This window comes from Copadichromis virginalis, linkage group LG22, assembly GCF_057382275.1.
Source record: "Copadichromis virginalis isolate Kocher_CV1m ecotype Utaka linkage group LG22, C_Virginalis_male_GT1.1, whole genome shotgun sequence".
Taxonomy (NCBI): domain Eukaryota; kingdom Metazoa; phylum Chordata; class Actinopteri; order Cichliformes; family Cichlidae; genus Copadichromis; species Copadichromis virginalis.
Window position 1 is genome coordinate 4,738,463 of NC_140638.1, and position 16,584 is coordinate 4,755,046.

The window sequence follows — 16,584 nt, forward strand, 5'->3', positions numbered from 1 at the left end:
GATCAGCTGAGTGTGCATGAAAGAGCACACCTGTCTGCGTGTTTCGGGTGTTTAAGGCTAGCTTTGTCACAGCTGTATGTGAGTCGGGTGCTCAGCTTGTGCCAGGCTGTTTTCATAGTGTTTTCTCACAGGCAGCATGAGAGAGATACCACTTCACGGTCCCTGCAGGAAGAAAGTGTGGATAAAAATATCCTTAATCCGCTAATTGTCTAAAACAAACTTTGAGGGGATGGAAGTTTTTTTGTCTTTGTGCGAGAAACATGATGGACACCCACTTAAGTCCTATGCTGGACCTTGAGCGTGGGGTTAGGGTTATAGCTGAGAAGTTTAATGGCAACTGTGACATATTTACTGCTGGAAAAACAAACTTTAACAGCATGTTTTAAGTTGTGGAATATTACTCTAAAAGAAAAAAGAAGAGGAAAGTTATTTTAGATATATTCACTGTCAGTTATGTAATTTCACTATTGCACATATGAAGTTAATTTAAGATAAAATGCCATACCACAAAGCTTAAATAATCTCTGTTTCTTGAACAACCACAGCTACTAGATCTCAATCCAGCAGTACCTTTGGGATGTATTGGAACTGCAAATTCTCATTGTAGATGTGCAGCTGTGCGATGCTATCATGTTACTGTGGACAAAAAATCTCTTGAATGTTTCCTTGATGAATCTATGCTATGAAGAATTAAGGCAGTTCTGAAGGCAAAACAAGGGTCCAGCCCAGTACAGTAAAAGTGCAACTAATGAAGTGACTGCAGAGTGTATGTTTTCAGTTGTGGACTTCATGGTTCAAAGATGTGACTAATTAAAACACCATTGTCATGTTTTGGGGGAAACCATGGCAGTGAATGTCTTCTCATGTAACTAACAGTTTCCTCAATGCTATCTACATCTCTCCAACTTCATTTGGATTCAACTGCAGGTAAACTTGTTGAAAGATGTTGAAAGCTCAGTTTTATCAGTACAATGTTGTCATCTGAGGGAGATCAGTTAATCATGTAAAATGATGCACTTTCCTTTATGCTCCATTTACTATCAAATAACCAACATTTCAGGAACATTTAAAATATACATCCTATAACATGTCACTTAACTAAAAAGAGATGAGTGCATGAAACAGAAGATTTAAGACAACAATCAATGTTTCAGATTTTTTTTTTTTATTCGATTTGAGGGTTTTCAACAACTCACTTTTAGGCAATGAAAAGGATAGTAATTTAGTAATAATATTACATGTTTTAGTTTTACAGGTAAAAGAAAACACACATCTGGACAGGACCTAAGTAATGAACTATGTGTACACGCTTCTGTTACAAAAATGGGGCATCAAGTGTGGCAATGAGGGAGTAGGTAAAAGGGGGCTCAAGGAGGAGGGGGGAGGATATCACATCGATACATATACTCATCCCGCTGTTTTACAAAGTCAGACCCTGACTCGTTCCCTCCCACCCAAACATTAGCAACAATGATAAAAGAAATGATACTCGGTGTAAGAAAAAAAAAAAATCAATATATAATAAAATATAATACGAATTGTACAGTACACTTCGGTTATTTCTCTTCTTCCTTTTCAAATCCTGAACACACTAACAGCTCCTGTTCTCACTCTCTGTTCACGCTTCTTCAAAAACATCATAAAGTAGTGTACATTAAAAACAAGATCAACACTTTGTTTGTCCCAACTGTCTCCCTTCAGTCTCTTTAGACAAACAAACCCTTTATTGTCCCAAGAAGCTCATTAAAAATGACAATAGTGTCACATCAGGATTTCTTTTTTCCATTAAAGATAAATTTATCTTGAGGGCAAATTTCATCTCAGTATAAAAAGAGAGTTCTTCCACAGGGGCAACAAATAAACACAGACCAAGAGACAGACACGCTACTGTTTACCGGTGAATAATGTGAACGCAAACTAGAACTAAAAAAATAGAGATGCACCGATATTTGGAGGGATATCAGTACACAAGAAGGCATTTACTGATATTTGTGTGTTGTGTTGCGTTACTTTTGTGCTGGCTGAGTGTGATGAAGAACAGAAGACTTTAACGGAACTTTATGCAAATCTCTGTTGGAAAAACAATTTGAAACTTTCCAAAATGTAATAAATAAAAAAGTGATTGTATATCTAAAAGATTTTATATCTAAAAGCCACTTATTAAAGTTATTAAAGTGGCTTTTAGTACTTTCCTCTATCGCCACAAGATGGTGCAGTGAGTCCATGTAACCTGGCAACTCATTACAAACATCCACCCATCCCTCCACTTGAGAAAATATCAAAAGTTAACTGAAAACACCAACCGATAAAACTGTGCCCCCTGGTGGTCAAACCTGGCAGAACATAATTACAGGGGAAAAAATAAAAATAAACTTTTGTTTCATAGTTGAGCTGTGTAATAAATAAAAATAAACACTAAAATATATATAGGTATAAATCTGCATTTCTTTTGGTCAAATTGTTTAATATCGGTGCATCCCTACTACCGGAGATACATCCCCTCTACAAAAGGCATCCAATCCACATTTATGCCCAAACACTGATGACCGGGGATTTAAAAAAAAAAAAAAAAAAAAAAAAAACAGAAACATGATGGACAGGAAGCCGAATCTGTTTTTAATAACAGATGCTACTAAAGTCATGTGGTCTTGAGTTCCTTCACCTTTGGGGAAGAGGAAACAGCCTGTGATGGTGGTTCTGATTTTGGGCCTTTTGAAGTCCACTTTAATTTATCGACCACCGTTGCTGTGGTAAGTTAGGATTGTACACAGGAGGAAGGCTCGAGGTTATTACTGTAGTTACACTAAACCCCATACTTCCACCTTTTTTTTTTTCTTTTTTGTTAAAAACTTGCTAGCTCTTGCTTGCTTCTTGGATTATTTAAAAAAAATAAACATCAAAAACAATCTAAAAAAAAAAAAAAAAAAAAAAAAAAAAAGTGTTTACTGACTGTAGTCAGTCAGAACCGTTGATCTCTCAGGCTGGACCAGACCTGGGACTGGCAGCTGGACTGGTGAATGTTCATCATCTGACGATGGAGATCTCATCAGTCCCCAGCTCCCACCCCCACTGCTGGTGGTCGCCCGGCAGCAGAACTTGTGGCGGGCGAGTAGCCGCGGGTTCCAAAAACTGTGTCGGCATTTGTGGCATTGGAATGCAGCTTGTTTAAGATGCTGGCCCCTGTGTTTCAAGGCTTTGTATAACGAACTGGTGCGCCTCTCACACACCTGGCACCGCAGACGGGCATGGCGGCCTGAGTTCCTAGGTGGGTGCCTAATGGCGTGATGGACCAGCAGAGAACCCTGCTTGGCATACATGGTGCTTGGGCAGATGGGGCAGGGGAAGCGTTTGATGGGGACGTCCATCGATGTAAGCCCCGTGACCCTGACGGCGCCACCGCACCATGACTTCACCTTCATTACACTGCCCTTTATCCTCAACTGTGCCAGGAGCTTTTTTTTGTTGAGCTGAGCCTGTAGTCTGCCCCTCTTCTTTCTCAGAATCATCAGCTTCCTGCGCGTGTCTTTACTCAGGGGCACGCCCACCAGCTTTCCGTCCCTCATGATGCTGTGGATCACTACTCGCCGTTTTTTCTTCCGGTGCTTTCTTGTCTGCCCATGACGCTTTTGGTAGTTTTTTGGGCGGTAGTAAAAAGGGTGCGGGTGTTGCTGCTGTTGTTGTTGCTGTTGCTGCTGCTGTTGTGGTGGGGGTGGCGGAGGAGGAGGTGGTGGTGGTGGCGGCGGCGGCGGTTGTTGTTGTTGTTGTGGGTTTGGTTGTTGTCCGGATGTCCCCTGTGGCATGTGGGAGGAAGCAGCGTAGTTGGGAGCTGAATTAGAATCGTAGAAGAGCGGGGAGTATCCAGAGGGTTGGTTCTGATTCACGCGCTGACCGTTGCGGTCAATGCCATGCTGAGACAGCTTGTGCCGCACTAAGCTGTTAGAATAAGCAAAGGCTTTGCCACACACTTCACAACGAAAAGACTTCTCCAGCCCCACCCTGCCGCCATGGACAGTCTGCTGATGTGCTGTCAGGTGGAAATAGTGACGGAAGGATTTCCAGCAAACGGTGCAGGTGTAAAGCCTCTGTGATGGCGTGCCAGACGTTGGAGACTTTTCTCCTTGAGAGCAGGAGGAGAAGAAGTCAGAGTTCCCTGTGTTGGCGACTTGGCTGATGGCGGCAGCAGCACCTTTTATTCTCCTCCCCTGGTTGTCGATTTCTCCTCTTCTGTGCAGCTTCCCGTGTCTCACGAGGCTCTGAGCGTAGGCGAACATCTTCCCGCAAAGATTGCACTTGTAGTTCTTTTGACCCGAGTGTACAGTCAGATGCTTGGTGAGGTGGAAAGGCTCACGGAACATCTTGCCACAGACGTCACACGCGTGAGGCTTTTCCCCTGTGTGGACACGGTTGTGGCGCCTCAGAGTCTCCGCCCTCCTGAAGCGTTTGCCACATATCTGACATCCGTACGGCCTTTCCGATCCGTCGCCTGGCGGTGCTGGGCTCCTCCTCCTCCTGACGATGGTATTGGGATCCCTTTTCTCTCTGGGCTTCCGCGGCCTCCTGGGCTTTGTGTGCGGCTGGCTGGGGTGGGTCAGCGGCATGGTGGAACCATTCAGGGTGGAGGTGGATGACGGTCCACCTAGGTTACCAAACCCCAACCCCCCCAATAGGCCTCCAATGATATCCCTCCTCTCTCCTTCCCGGCTTTCTGTGTTTATATCGCACGAGGCGGCGGCTGCAGCAGCGATGGCTGACATTGCACTGCTGGTGACCTCATCTTCTGAATCATCCAATAGGGAAGAGAGTGGAAGGTGCGGCTGTTGTTGCTGTTGATGGTGGTGATGTTGCTGACTTTGTGGGTGGGGGTGAAGAGTTGGGGCTAAAGGGGCCTTCCGGAGGGTCTGGTTGGTCATTTCATTGGCTAATGTGCTTTCTGGGGGATACAGAGATGAAGGCTGGGATCGTCTGTAGTCGTCGACACCGCTGCTGTTGTAGGACGACTGGCTCTGGTAGCGATTTCTGGAATAATCTGTTGCATATTTGTCACTGGCCATCGCTGCCCCATCACTTGAAATCCCTACGCTGTCACTTCTACTTTCCATTTTACTGCTGCTAGGGTTGGAAGATGCACTCCCTGCACTGCTGGCCCTGTTTTTTGAACTGCGTGGAGGTTTGCCACAAGCACCTGAAGCAGCATGGTTCAGGAGAGAGGTGCTCTCACGAAAACAACGCCCACATGCCGGGCAGCGGAAAGGTTTCTCGTCGTGGATCTTCTCATGTCTCGTAAGTGACTCTCGACGGTTGAAGGACTTTTGGCAGATGCTGCAGACAAAAGGCCGGTTTTCTGAATGGGTGACACTGTGCTGGATGAGGTGACCTCTCTTTTTAAATCTCTTCCCACACTCGCCGCAACAGAATATCCTCTCCGGGCTGGGAGAGTTACAGTCTGACTTCCTGCTTTGGCTTTCTGGTGTCAACCCATGGCTGCGGAGATGCCTTCGTAGGCTCGAAAGGTGGGTGAAGGTTTTACCACACTCACCACAGTGGTAAAGGGGTTCTGGTTCTGTCTGGCCTGATGAGATGCTGTTATGATTTTCTTGGGATTTTGACAGCTGTTGGTTTCCGTTGGCAACGAGCACAGAGGTGGGATTTGAGGAGGTGGGAACAGATGAGGAGGAGGACACAGTGGAGGATGACTGTTGCTGCTGCGAGGACGGTGAGAGGAGAGAGGAATGCTGCGGTTCACTTCCGATTCCACTTAGCCTGACGCCCCCAGACCCTCCTCCTCCTACGAGGCCCGATGAGGAGCTCTGACTGTGCCCACTCGAGCTGCTGTTGTGGCAGTTGCTAACACTACTGCTGCTGTGACTGTGGCTGCTACTGTCCGTTTTCCTCTGGGGCAGATAACCCGCCATTGCCTTCTTTCTCCTGCTACCCCCACTCGATCCTGACGTAGACGAGCTGTCTACAGACTTTGCTCCATCATCTTTAGAGAGGGACAGGTGCAGGGGCAGCGGGAGGGGGAGGCCAGCCTCTTGCTGCATTAGCGATGCTATCTGGTTAGAGGAGAGGACAGGAATGCCTTGGAAATCAAAACCGCCCAGTGGGGCCGGCTGCGGGGCTGGGTGAAGAGGGTGCGGGTGGTGAGTGTGGCTGTGTGGATGAGATAAGGCGTGTGGGGTGAGTTGCTGCTGTTGCTGCTGAGGCTGTGGAGCTGTGTGGCTGTGGGAGGAGTGGAGTGCAGGAGGGGCAGCCAGTGCTGAGTTTGACTCTGAGGCGCCTTGCCCGAGGCCCAAACCTAGGTGGTTGTGAGTGCCCTGCTGGACGAGGAACTGCTCTAGGCTGCTGCTGGTGGGAACACCAGACAGGAAGTACTGATTAGCAGCAAGCATGCAGCTGAACTGCTGGTGGAGACTGCGAGGATCGGACTGGCCAACTAAGGGGACCGCAGTGCTACCAGAGGGGTTGTTGGAGCCGGAAGCAGAGGTGGAGGGTGAGGGTGAGGAGGAAGAAGGGCCAGAAGAGGGCTGGGGCACAGAGAGACCTGGATGGAGCGGGGGAGGCGGGGGTGCAGGTGTGACAACCCCCCCAATGACTCCTGCGCTTCCTCCACTGCTGCTCCCACCAAAGTCGAAACGTCCCATCCCAGAGTGGAGCTGCTCCTGAGCCAGCGCTGCCTCAGCAGGGTGAAAAGGCCGCAGAAACTGGGGGTACCCCGACGAGGAGCTCCCGCTGCCACTGCTGCTACTGCTGCTCATCTTACTCGACTTCCTGGAGCTGTGAGACGACGTGGACGACTGGCTCTGGTGGGAGATGGATGGAGGAGGAGCACTCATTTTGGCAAACAATGATGAGGAGTCTGCAAAAGCATTGCTCCGTGAGGTTTGGAGGGACCCAAGGCCGAGGCCCGACAAGAGGCTTCCAGATGTGTCACCACAGGGTTGGTGTTGTTGTTGCAGCTGCTGCTGGTGCTGCAGCTGCACTTGCTGTTGGTGGCTCAGTTGTCGTTCTAATCCAAGGCCTTTGAACTGGTGGGCTTGGTGTCCACTTAGCATTTCTAAAATGTCCATGGGGTACTTGCTGAACTGAAACATCTCCCAATGCAGCTGTGACAATGCACTCAGGGGTGGCACAACCCGTTTGCAGCTGCTGGAAACAGCAGTGAGCCCTTATCAAACCTGCGGCGGTCTGATTTTCACAAGTAGTCCTGCTAACGTCCAACAGGCCACGATAATCCACCGAGAGCCTGATTTTCCTTACATGAATGTGTCGCTAAAGAGCGAAGCGTCAAATGCTTCTTTAAAAAAAAAAAAAGAAAAAAAAAATGTCATAAATATACTAAACTATAATAAAAAAGAAAACAGAGTCTGTAGTGTTTCTTTAGAATGTTCCATAGCAGTCCCATAAAGTGGAGTGTGTCCGTTATTTCTGTGCAGGCTGAACCATTGTTTCACTGGCCTTCCATCCAGTCAAGGAGATCTTCGAGGAGCCTGAACAAAAACAATCAAAAAGAATAATGTCAGTAATTCTGTATAAATTAAACAATAACAACATATTGTTTTTCCTGCCCTCAGTGCCTCTCCCTTAGCAATTACAGTGTGGAACTTGATACAGCTAGGACAAACAAATTTTCGCAGGTATCAGTCTCTTGCTTCAGAACTGATTATTTGCACTCATGTTACCCTGATGATAGTTTTTTGGCAGTGAAGAGATGACCTGTTTGTTTCTGTAGCTCTAGTTTTTAGTGTTTTTAGAAAAGCAGACTGATTTTACTGTGTAAAAACCAGGTCACTGGCTTCCTGTTTTATCCACTCAAGAGGATCAAAGCAGCTGTTCTACAATTATTTTTGCACAACTCTGGAAATCTTGGAAAGCGTACTGCATTCAATGTTTATTCAACCAGGTAAACTTTTCTTCAGCTGGTTTTCTAATCTCATCAAGCTCGAACCCAGTGAACCTAAAGCTCCGCAGCTGCTGTAACTTTGAGTTTCTCAGGAGATGATTTCCTTTAAATCCTTGTTGTGGCCAAGCTGTGAAACCAGATTGTAATTTGTTTCTGTTGTAGTGTGAGAAAGCAGTTCCAATCACAGTGTTTAGTTTAAAAAAAAAAAAAAAATCATTACTGGCAGGCAGAAAAGCGATAAGCCAAACATGGAAATCCAGAGAAATAAATGTAAGCAGGATAGAAATCATCAATCCTCAATGGTTCCTGTCTGTGTTGCAGATAAACATTACAGTCAAATAATCAGCATTACAACTGAAATCGGAGAGGAAATGAACAAGAAGCCATTTTGATTACTGACCATTCCAATTATTTATTAATCAAGAACTCAAAGCCTTTGTCTGGTTGAAGCAGAGTCTTCTCTATTTGAGCTAAATATAAAAATAAAAATATGGCACATTTGGAGAGATCACGTAGACAAAGAGTCACATCATTCCCTATTCAAACTTTAAGACCTAAACATTTTCACAGAACAAGAGCAAATTACCAGAAGTAAATGTGTTTACATGTTCCAAAATATCACTTGTGGGTCAACAGGAGCTGATTATGAGCATTTTGTTTCAGAAATCAATTCTTATGTGACTTGCTGCTTCAATTCCTGTTGATGTACTTTTAAAAGTTTCTCAGTCTTGCATCTCTTTTCCTGCCTCAGCATTGTTAACTTCTACTTCCTCTCTCTTCTGTTTGTGACAGTGTAAGTATGTGTGTTAAGAGAAAATGTAATACAAAAACCCTTAAAACCGTAATATGAATTAATAATTCTGCCTAGACACAGTAATATTTACTTCAATCAAATATTAGGACATATTCCAGTTATGTGTGTCAGCCTGCAATTTTTTTTAAAATAAAATTTAATACTATAAGAGGAACCGTACCATTTCGCAATTTAGAGACACCAGTAAGGGTGACAAATTCCCTGAATTGTCACCCTTACTGGGACTCACTGGGAATTCAGAGATGGCTCCTGTCCACCTCTTGCTGGATAAAATGACTTCCAACACATACAAATGCACACACACAAAACGCCCATCTCTCTCTCTCTCTCTCTCTCTCTGTATGGAGTGACGTGATACTGATGTGATACTGTAAACTCTTAAGGAATGCAATACGTCACAACATACACAACATAGTACTGTACAATTCAGACTAGAACTGCTCCATTATAACAAAAATTGCAATCCTAATTATTTTGTGACATTATTTAGTGTGATTTCTGTCTTGTTAAAGCAGATTTCCTCTCACATTAAATACAACTCAAAATGAAAACATATACAAAAAGATATGAAGGTAGTGGAAGACAGTGTTGTCCGATAGGTTATGCTCAGGCTAGTGAGCATTTTTGATTGTGAAATCTGTCTGGCAAGGACGACTGCCAGTCCTTGTAGGCCCAGAGCTGTGGGATGTTTGTGGGTTCAAACAGGGAGTGAAGAGAGGCCCAGGCACCACTGAACTCTAGACATTTGCATGGAAGCCACAGGGATAGAAACAGAGAGCCGAAGTCAATAATCTAACAACATTTCCAGAAGCAGACTGGATTAGAGACCCTTGGAGACAAAGGCATCTGCAAAGAAGAGTCAAAGATCCTTCCACAGCCTCACCTTCAGAAAGCTTTTACAACTTTCACTTCTTCTAGATGGATTTAGTTTCCATCATATCTTAGTTCACTCTGATCTAAACTGTGAGTGAGTTTGAGGTTTTAGGGTGGGCACTGATGCAAAAAGGGGGATGGGGGCTTGATTTACAACAAGGGAGAAGGAGAGATAGACTGAAAATGAACCAAGCAAGCACTTGTCTGATATTTGAATTTTGCATGTGCAATATGACAGCCTAAAAGAAGCACTTGACTTGAAGTAAATTACAGCAAATAAATCAATAACCTACTGATATGCTTTCCTTTAAAAAGGAGAAAACATATTTTAGCTCCATAAAAACAAAGGAAGAGGACAAAGTGCACTCGCTCATATTCATTTATCTCAAAAAACACAAATGAAAATATTTGAGGCTGTATCGTTTGAAACACCAGTTTTCTTCATTCTTCAACTTAATACTGCCAAAAACATCAGCAAAATGACACTCCTGTCATAATCTAACAATAATGACACCCTCTTTAATTTAACTAATGATGCTTCTCGCGTTCACTGCATGCAACAACCCGCCATCATTTCAACCTCTCCAAAACATCAGCCTAAATAATTCAAGTCGCTACTTCTCCTGTGTCAGCATCGCATTTTCTGTCCGATACTTCGTTTTGTTTTGGGGGGTTTTAAAACTAGGGTCAAATCTGCTTTTATTTCTGACCTTTTTCTAGCTCTGCAGTGAGCGCTCGATGTGAATGAGACTCCCCTGAAACAGAAACCACAGAAGCCAAACGTCTTTATATGCGCTGTCACATCTGTGTACAGTCAGATATAAAACCAGGAAGGATTTTGTATGTTGTCTGTACAGACAAAGCATAATGATCATGCATTCAGTTTAGCTGCATGCAAATTGTGAAATTAAGAAAACAGTCATTAACAGTCTAACAGTCTAAGCCAAAAACAAAAAAGAAAAAAAAAAAAAGAAGCACCGACGTAGGTCTGCTCGATTATAGCAAAACTCAATCAAATACCGGGGGGGGGGGGGGGGTTCTCACAGCTAAGGAACACATAACAAAGCCAATTCCAATCCCATGCCAGTTCACATAAAGCCTAGAATGCACAACAAATACGATGAAATTCAAAAACATGCTCAATGTATTTACAACAGTGGAAAATATCACACAAAGCATAATTTCCAAATGCTCTGTGTCTCCAGCCAGGCTACAAACAATAATGAGACTTATTAGTAAAATAAATCTAATTTTGGTCCTTAAAATGTTTTTGGTAGCGATCACTCTCCCAAAGGGAGGCTCTTTGTTAAACCCTAATCTTGCCTCCCCACCCAAACAGAAACTGGGCCGATGGTCTTTGGGTTTCTGTGTTCAGCACAATATATGAAGATTACCCAGCTGCAAGCTATGCAAATGATAGCAATGTAAAAAACTACAGCAATTCAACCCTGGGTTGCAGGCAAGAGTATACAGTTGTTTTGGTCTTTACCATCATTTCAGTTAGAGGTGGGAATCACCATACATCCCACGATACGATATTATTGCAATTTTTAAAAAAAATACTTTGCGATATTCAGATTCTGTACATAAAGGTAAACTTTATCAATATTCATTTTATCTAATATCAAAGTCTCACACTCAGTCTCTCATTTCAGTCAGTTTTATTGTTGACAAACTGAATGGTTTGTATTACAGTCTAGTCCAACTTAACTGAATGCAACCATCTGGTACAATTATAGCTATTCTGAACTATGCAATTTATGAAAACTATGCAGCCCATTCAGCAACTGAAGAATTTGAAAGTAAATTAAAACAAAATATAATTTTACATTAAATAAAAAAGTTTAAAACTTAAAATAAAACATGTTTATTGCTGCCAAAAAAAGTTAAACACATTTGGACAGTGAAGGATTCTTGCTCAGAAAAAGGATCAACATGCTCTGAAGTCAGAGTTCCAGTCCACAAAAACTTTTTTTGTAACAAAATATCGATTTCTGCTGTCCCTGTATCGATACATTATTAGCAAACAAAATATCACGATACTACACAGTATCGATTTTTTCCCCCCACCCCTAATTTCAGTGATATATCATTGCAGGAGCTCAGATTCAGAGCTGCAACAATTTGAAAAGATGAGAGTATCCAGTTAAAATTAAATACATAAATAAAATAGCAAATCCAGCAAGCGTTGCTTGTCAGTATAAATTGTGATAAAACTGTTGTAACAACAGTTGGTGTGCAGCACAACCAATGCAGTGTCCATAATCCAGGTATAAGTGTGTGCCATTTCTTTTTGAAGACTGTAATTGGGTGGCTAAAAGTGTCGGCATGCATTTCAGCTACTTGTACGCTCAATTTGATTTTTACTGTCACCCCACTCAGTATCCAGCCAGAGGCAAGGGTCGGAGTTGAGAATGTTCCTGGTAACTAATTTACTAGTCATATAAATGACAGAAACAAGGGACAGATGTCTAAGTGAGCTGCAACCACAATGGTGTCGTAAATAAAATAATACGTTTAACCAACTAGTATTTTGGACACCAACTAGCAACAGCAGCAATGTTTAAATGTCACACTGACCATTAACAAAACATAAGTCCTGTTTTATCCATTTATGAAAAATAACAGGCACTTGGGGCAGGGATAGCTCAGTAGGTAGAGTGGTGGCCCCATGATCGGAAGGTCGAGGGTTCGAATCCACTGAACGGCTACCCTGAGGTACCGTCCCTACACACTGCTCCCCAAAATAAATAGGAAAAGCTAGTTTACTTACTTTAAATAAAGATTTCTAAATCCACATTAGCTTATAGTGTTCATTAGTCAATTTATATTTTGTTCAAAATAAAAACAAACCTCTGGTTAATAGGAGCAGAGAATATACCATTTTCTTTCACATTTTAACTATGCACACAGGTGGTTTGATGAAGGCCTTTTACATTCATAAGGACAAATTCTTACTGAATGTAAGAACTTGAGCAACATGCTTTAGTGGCTCCACTCAATCAGTTATGTTACACTAAAATATTTAAAAAACTGCCTGTATCTGGGGTGAATACTATGAAGCAAGCTCAACGTAGTCAGGATTTCTCTGTTATTTGGTTCAACAACAGCTAAAACCCAGGTCAGAGATAACAGGTATCCCACTGGTGGTTATCAGATTTGTATGTCAACACAGGCTTTCCAGGCTCTGTGCACTTGTGGTGGACGCTCATTTCACTCTTATTCTGCACAAAACTCAGAGGAACATACAATAGAGAGCTATAAACAATGTAAAGCATAAAATGCCATAATGGTGCTGCAAAAATAAAAAAAAATAAAAAAAAATGCAACAGCAACCACAACACCAGAAAATCTTAAAATTTGTGAACTGGTAAAGTTAAATATTTATCTCCAGAAAAGTAAAACAGATTTGGTGGAACATTAGGATTAAAAAAAAAAAAAATCATATTTACATGTTTTCTGCTTCACTGGGTCAATACATGCAAATTCCCGTGACAATGCAAAGTAGACTGCACTGCTTCGTCTATCATCAGGTGGCATTACTAAGGAAGAGCTCAACTGAGTGCATTTATTACCAATAATGTCTGCTGAAGGAAAGCATTTAGAAAATGTCTTCTGGAAAATATCATCACAAACATCTCACAGCAGGAGCTGTCATTAAAAGGTTAATTTTGTCATCCAGCAGCCCCAAAACCACAATACTTATAATGCGGTAAGAAACAGCAGTAATAGCAGCAATTTAAGCCATTTCTAATGTTTAAAATTTAATGGTTTTGTTTTGTTTGTTTTTTTACTTCTTAAGTTTTGTCTCCCTTTATACCCAATTAAACAAAAATTCAAGCAAATAGATTAACATTAGATATTGAACAAAAATATGCATCCAAAGTACACTTCTGTTAGGAGGTAAAAGGAAAGATGGTGGATAGAAAAAAAGAAGCATTAAAAAAAAAAAAAAAATCCAGGTCCAGTTATTCATAATGGATATAAACAAGTAATAAAAAGCATTATTACAGTGGGTGTTTCTTTCCACGAGCATCAGTTGTTTAAAGGACACTAGGAGCTGCTACTGCCTTATTTATATTTATATATATATATATATATATATATATATATATATATATATATATATTAGGGCTGCCACAAACGATTATTTTGATAGTCGACTAATCAGATCATCATCCATTGGACGTAAAACTACAGCTTATTGCACCAGCAGCATCTGCTCTTATATAACTATCATTAGCTTACAGCTTTAAGTGTTTAAGGTCTGTGCTAACTAAAAATAAAGACAAGATGATAGTTTATTACATTTTAATGAAATTTGCAGATTGTTTCGGTGAAGTTTAATAAACTCCTTGCTATCTAAAATATAACAGGACACCGGAGTATATTCTGGAGCATCTCACACTTCTGATAATCAGTTGCCTGCTTGACGTTTATTCAGCTGTGTAAAAACTATAACTTTAATCTCAGACAAACTGATTTACTCAGGAACAAATAAAATACTAAAAAAAAAAAAAAAAAAAGCCAAACAATAACATTTTAAGTTATCTAAGTGACTCATATATATTTAACCTGAGTAGAAAACGATTTGCGGGGAGTCCGGTGTTCTCACGGGGCTAGTGAGCCTAGCCCCCGGCTCGCTAACGACCTAGTGGGTAACAGATGTCTCCGAAAACGTCGGAGCGCTTTTGAAAATATGTGGTGTCCTGATAAACTGAGCAGATATTTGAAGTTTACACAGCTACATTCTCGCCTGAAAATATGTTAAACGTTTATTTTGTGACCCAGAAAGAATAATAAGAGTAACATTAAAACTAACTAGCTGCCGCCATTGTTGGAAACTGCGCTGGGCCGCGCTATGAATTCTGGGACACAGCTGCTTCTTCTTCTTCGGGTTTAATGGCAGCTGGCATCCTTGTACATGCAGTGCTGCCATCTTCTGTTTCAGTCCGTTATTACACTCTTAAATCCTACTACTCATTCCTGCGTCCTTTGTGATCTTACAAAGCTTCAAACGATGCGTCGACTATTAAATTAGTCGTCGACGATTTTAATAGTCGACATAATCGTGACTAGTCGACTAATCGTGGCAGCCCTAATTTTATTTATATATATATATATATATATATATATATATATATATATATATATATATATATATATATATATATATATATATATATATATATATCGATCTCTCTCTCTATCGATCTATATCTCTATATCTATCTCTATCTATCTATCTCTATATCTATCTCTATATCTATCTCTATATCTATCTATCTCTCTATCTATATATATATTTTATTTATTTATTTATTTTTTAACTTTTTCATTATGGAGAAATTTGCAACGTTAAGTACCAGGGAGGCTAGCATCCTAATATTTTTATGAAACCTATTTTATTAAATGTCATGGCAGCAAACACTTTGTTTTTAAGATTTAAATCCAGTTATAGGAAATAAATCGCTGCAGAAACGCGTAATTATTCAAAGTTGCAAACCGAGCACCAGAATTTGCACCAAAAAAAGCATGCAAAGATTATTCAGATTTTTTGCAGAGTTTAAATTACTTTGATCTCCTTTAACGTATCAATTTTTAATGTAGCTGACACAAGAATAAGACTATAGAGCCTTAATTGAGAGCGGGGTGACTGCATGCTGCTTGCATCTTACCGGCTGATCCACAGGTCTGTATCTGGAGCACCCTGCTGGCTGGACCACGGCGCTGAATGAGGGGGGAGGACAGTCCGGGGAAAACCGGTGACTTCAGGTCCACAATCTGGAATAGATGAACCGATGACCGAGTGGGTCAGACTGATGGAAATAATCGTTTCCAGCCACTCGCCAGACTCTGCTAGCATCCGTCAATCCCTCAGCTAGCTAACTAGTGATCCTGCTCTAATCGTTAAAAAACAACAACATTGTCTCGCTGTTTTACTCGCATTTTAACATATACATAGTTAAATTAATTTTTTAATTACGATAGTTTTAATTATTAAAAAACACTACTTAAAGTAGGTTAAGGTGATGCTAAATGAGGTCCCCTGGTTGTCTAGCCAACAACTAGCAATGCTAAAGCTTAGCTCGGACCGTTAGCTCGGCAGCTAGCTCGTTAGGCGACACAGTCCTGCTGAGAACGGCTTTTGTTTTTGTTTTTACCTCGTAGCATGCGACGTCTGGGTGCGAAAAAACAGACTCAGAACCAAGGAAGTAAAAATGTGAACACACGAAGGTGGCTGTGCACCGCGAGAACGGGGTCCCTAAAGCCTGTCAGCGGGGCCTTTTTCTTCATCCAGGGAAAAGCGGAGTGAGAGGCCTGGCTCTCCATCGGCCCGGGAGGGCTGCTTTTCTCTCGCTAACAAAAACTGTTTCCGCTGGCCTGCCCCGATAAGTCCATTGTCTGTGTGACAGTAGAGTCATGCAGCTGGAGTGGCTCACTGCTCCTCTTCCCTCACACGGAGCCTTTGTTTTGTTCCCGTCGTGTTATTCCCTCTTTTCTCCCCGGCTGGTTGCTCTCCGCCCCGTGTCAGCTTTAGGTGTCCCCCCCTCTGTAGACGACGGCTCCTCGGATGCTCCTGGCCTTAAAATGGTTGTTTCCTGTCTGCATAATGGTTCCGGGTAGAGCCAGGCGCAGGTTTTAGTCTGTCCGGCCGCGACCACATCCAGCACACCACCGCCACCACGCTCACATCCACCTCTTGCCCAAAATCCGTATCCTATCCAGCATGATGCTCAAGAATAAATAAAGCGCGCGCGTGTGTATGTGAGCGCGAGAGCGTTCGTGTACGTGCGCGTGCATGCATACGCTTTACACCCCATTAAAAAAACTGCCTTCAAACACCGTAAGCCATCAAGTCCCTTGCGTGTCACTGTGTGTGTGAATGTGTGTGTTTTCACACCAAGTGTGTGAAATGTTAATTAGTCAATTAAAGATATCATTAGGGTGCATGCTGCATAACATTACAACATGTGTGTGTGTGCGCGCGTCATGG

General features: G+C 42.2%; 1 protein-coding gene across 1 annotated transcript; it reads right to left on the reverse strand.

Annotated features, from left to right (window-relative positions):
* Nucleotides 1-1,142: 1,142 nt before the first annotated feature.
* On the reverse strand, nucleotides 1,143-16,330 carry LOC146682475 (uncharacterized). The gene is made up of 3 exons (XM_085446180.1): nucleotides 15,752-16,330; nucleotides 15,266-15,371; nucleotides 1,143-7,487 (listed from the first exon to the last, which is right to left on the reverse strand). The coding sequence occupies exon 3, from the start codon at nucleotides 7,089-7,091 to the stop codon at nucleotides 2,943-2,945; it is 4,149 nt and encodes a 1,382-aa protein (XP_085302306.1). The 5' UTR covers nucleotides 7,092-7,487; nucleotides 15,266-15,371; nucleotides 15,752-16,330; the 3' UTR covers nucleotides 1,143-2,942.
* Nucleotides 16,331-16,584: the final 254 nt, after the last annotated feature.

Excerpts from the sequence above, each read along its gene's own strand:
- LOC146682475 (XM_085446180.1), bottom strand. The coding sequence starts at position 7,091 with ATGTTTCAGTTCAGCAAGTACCCCATGGACATTTTAGAAATGCTAAGT.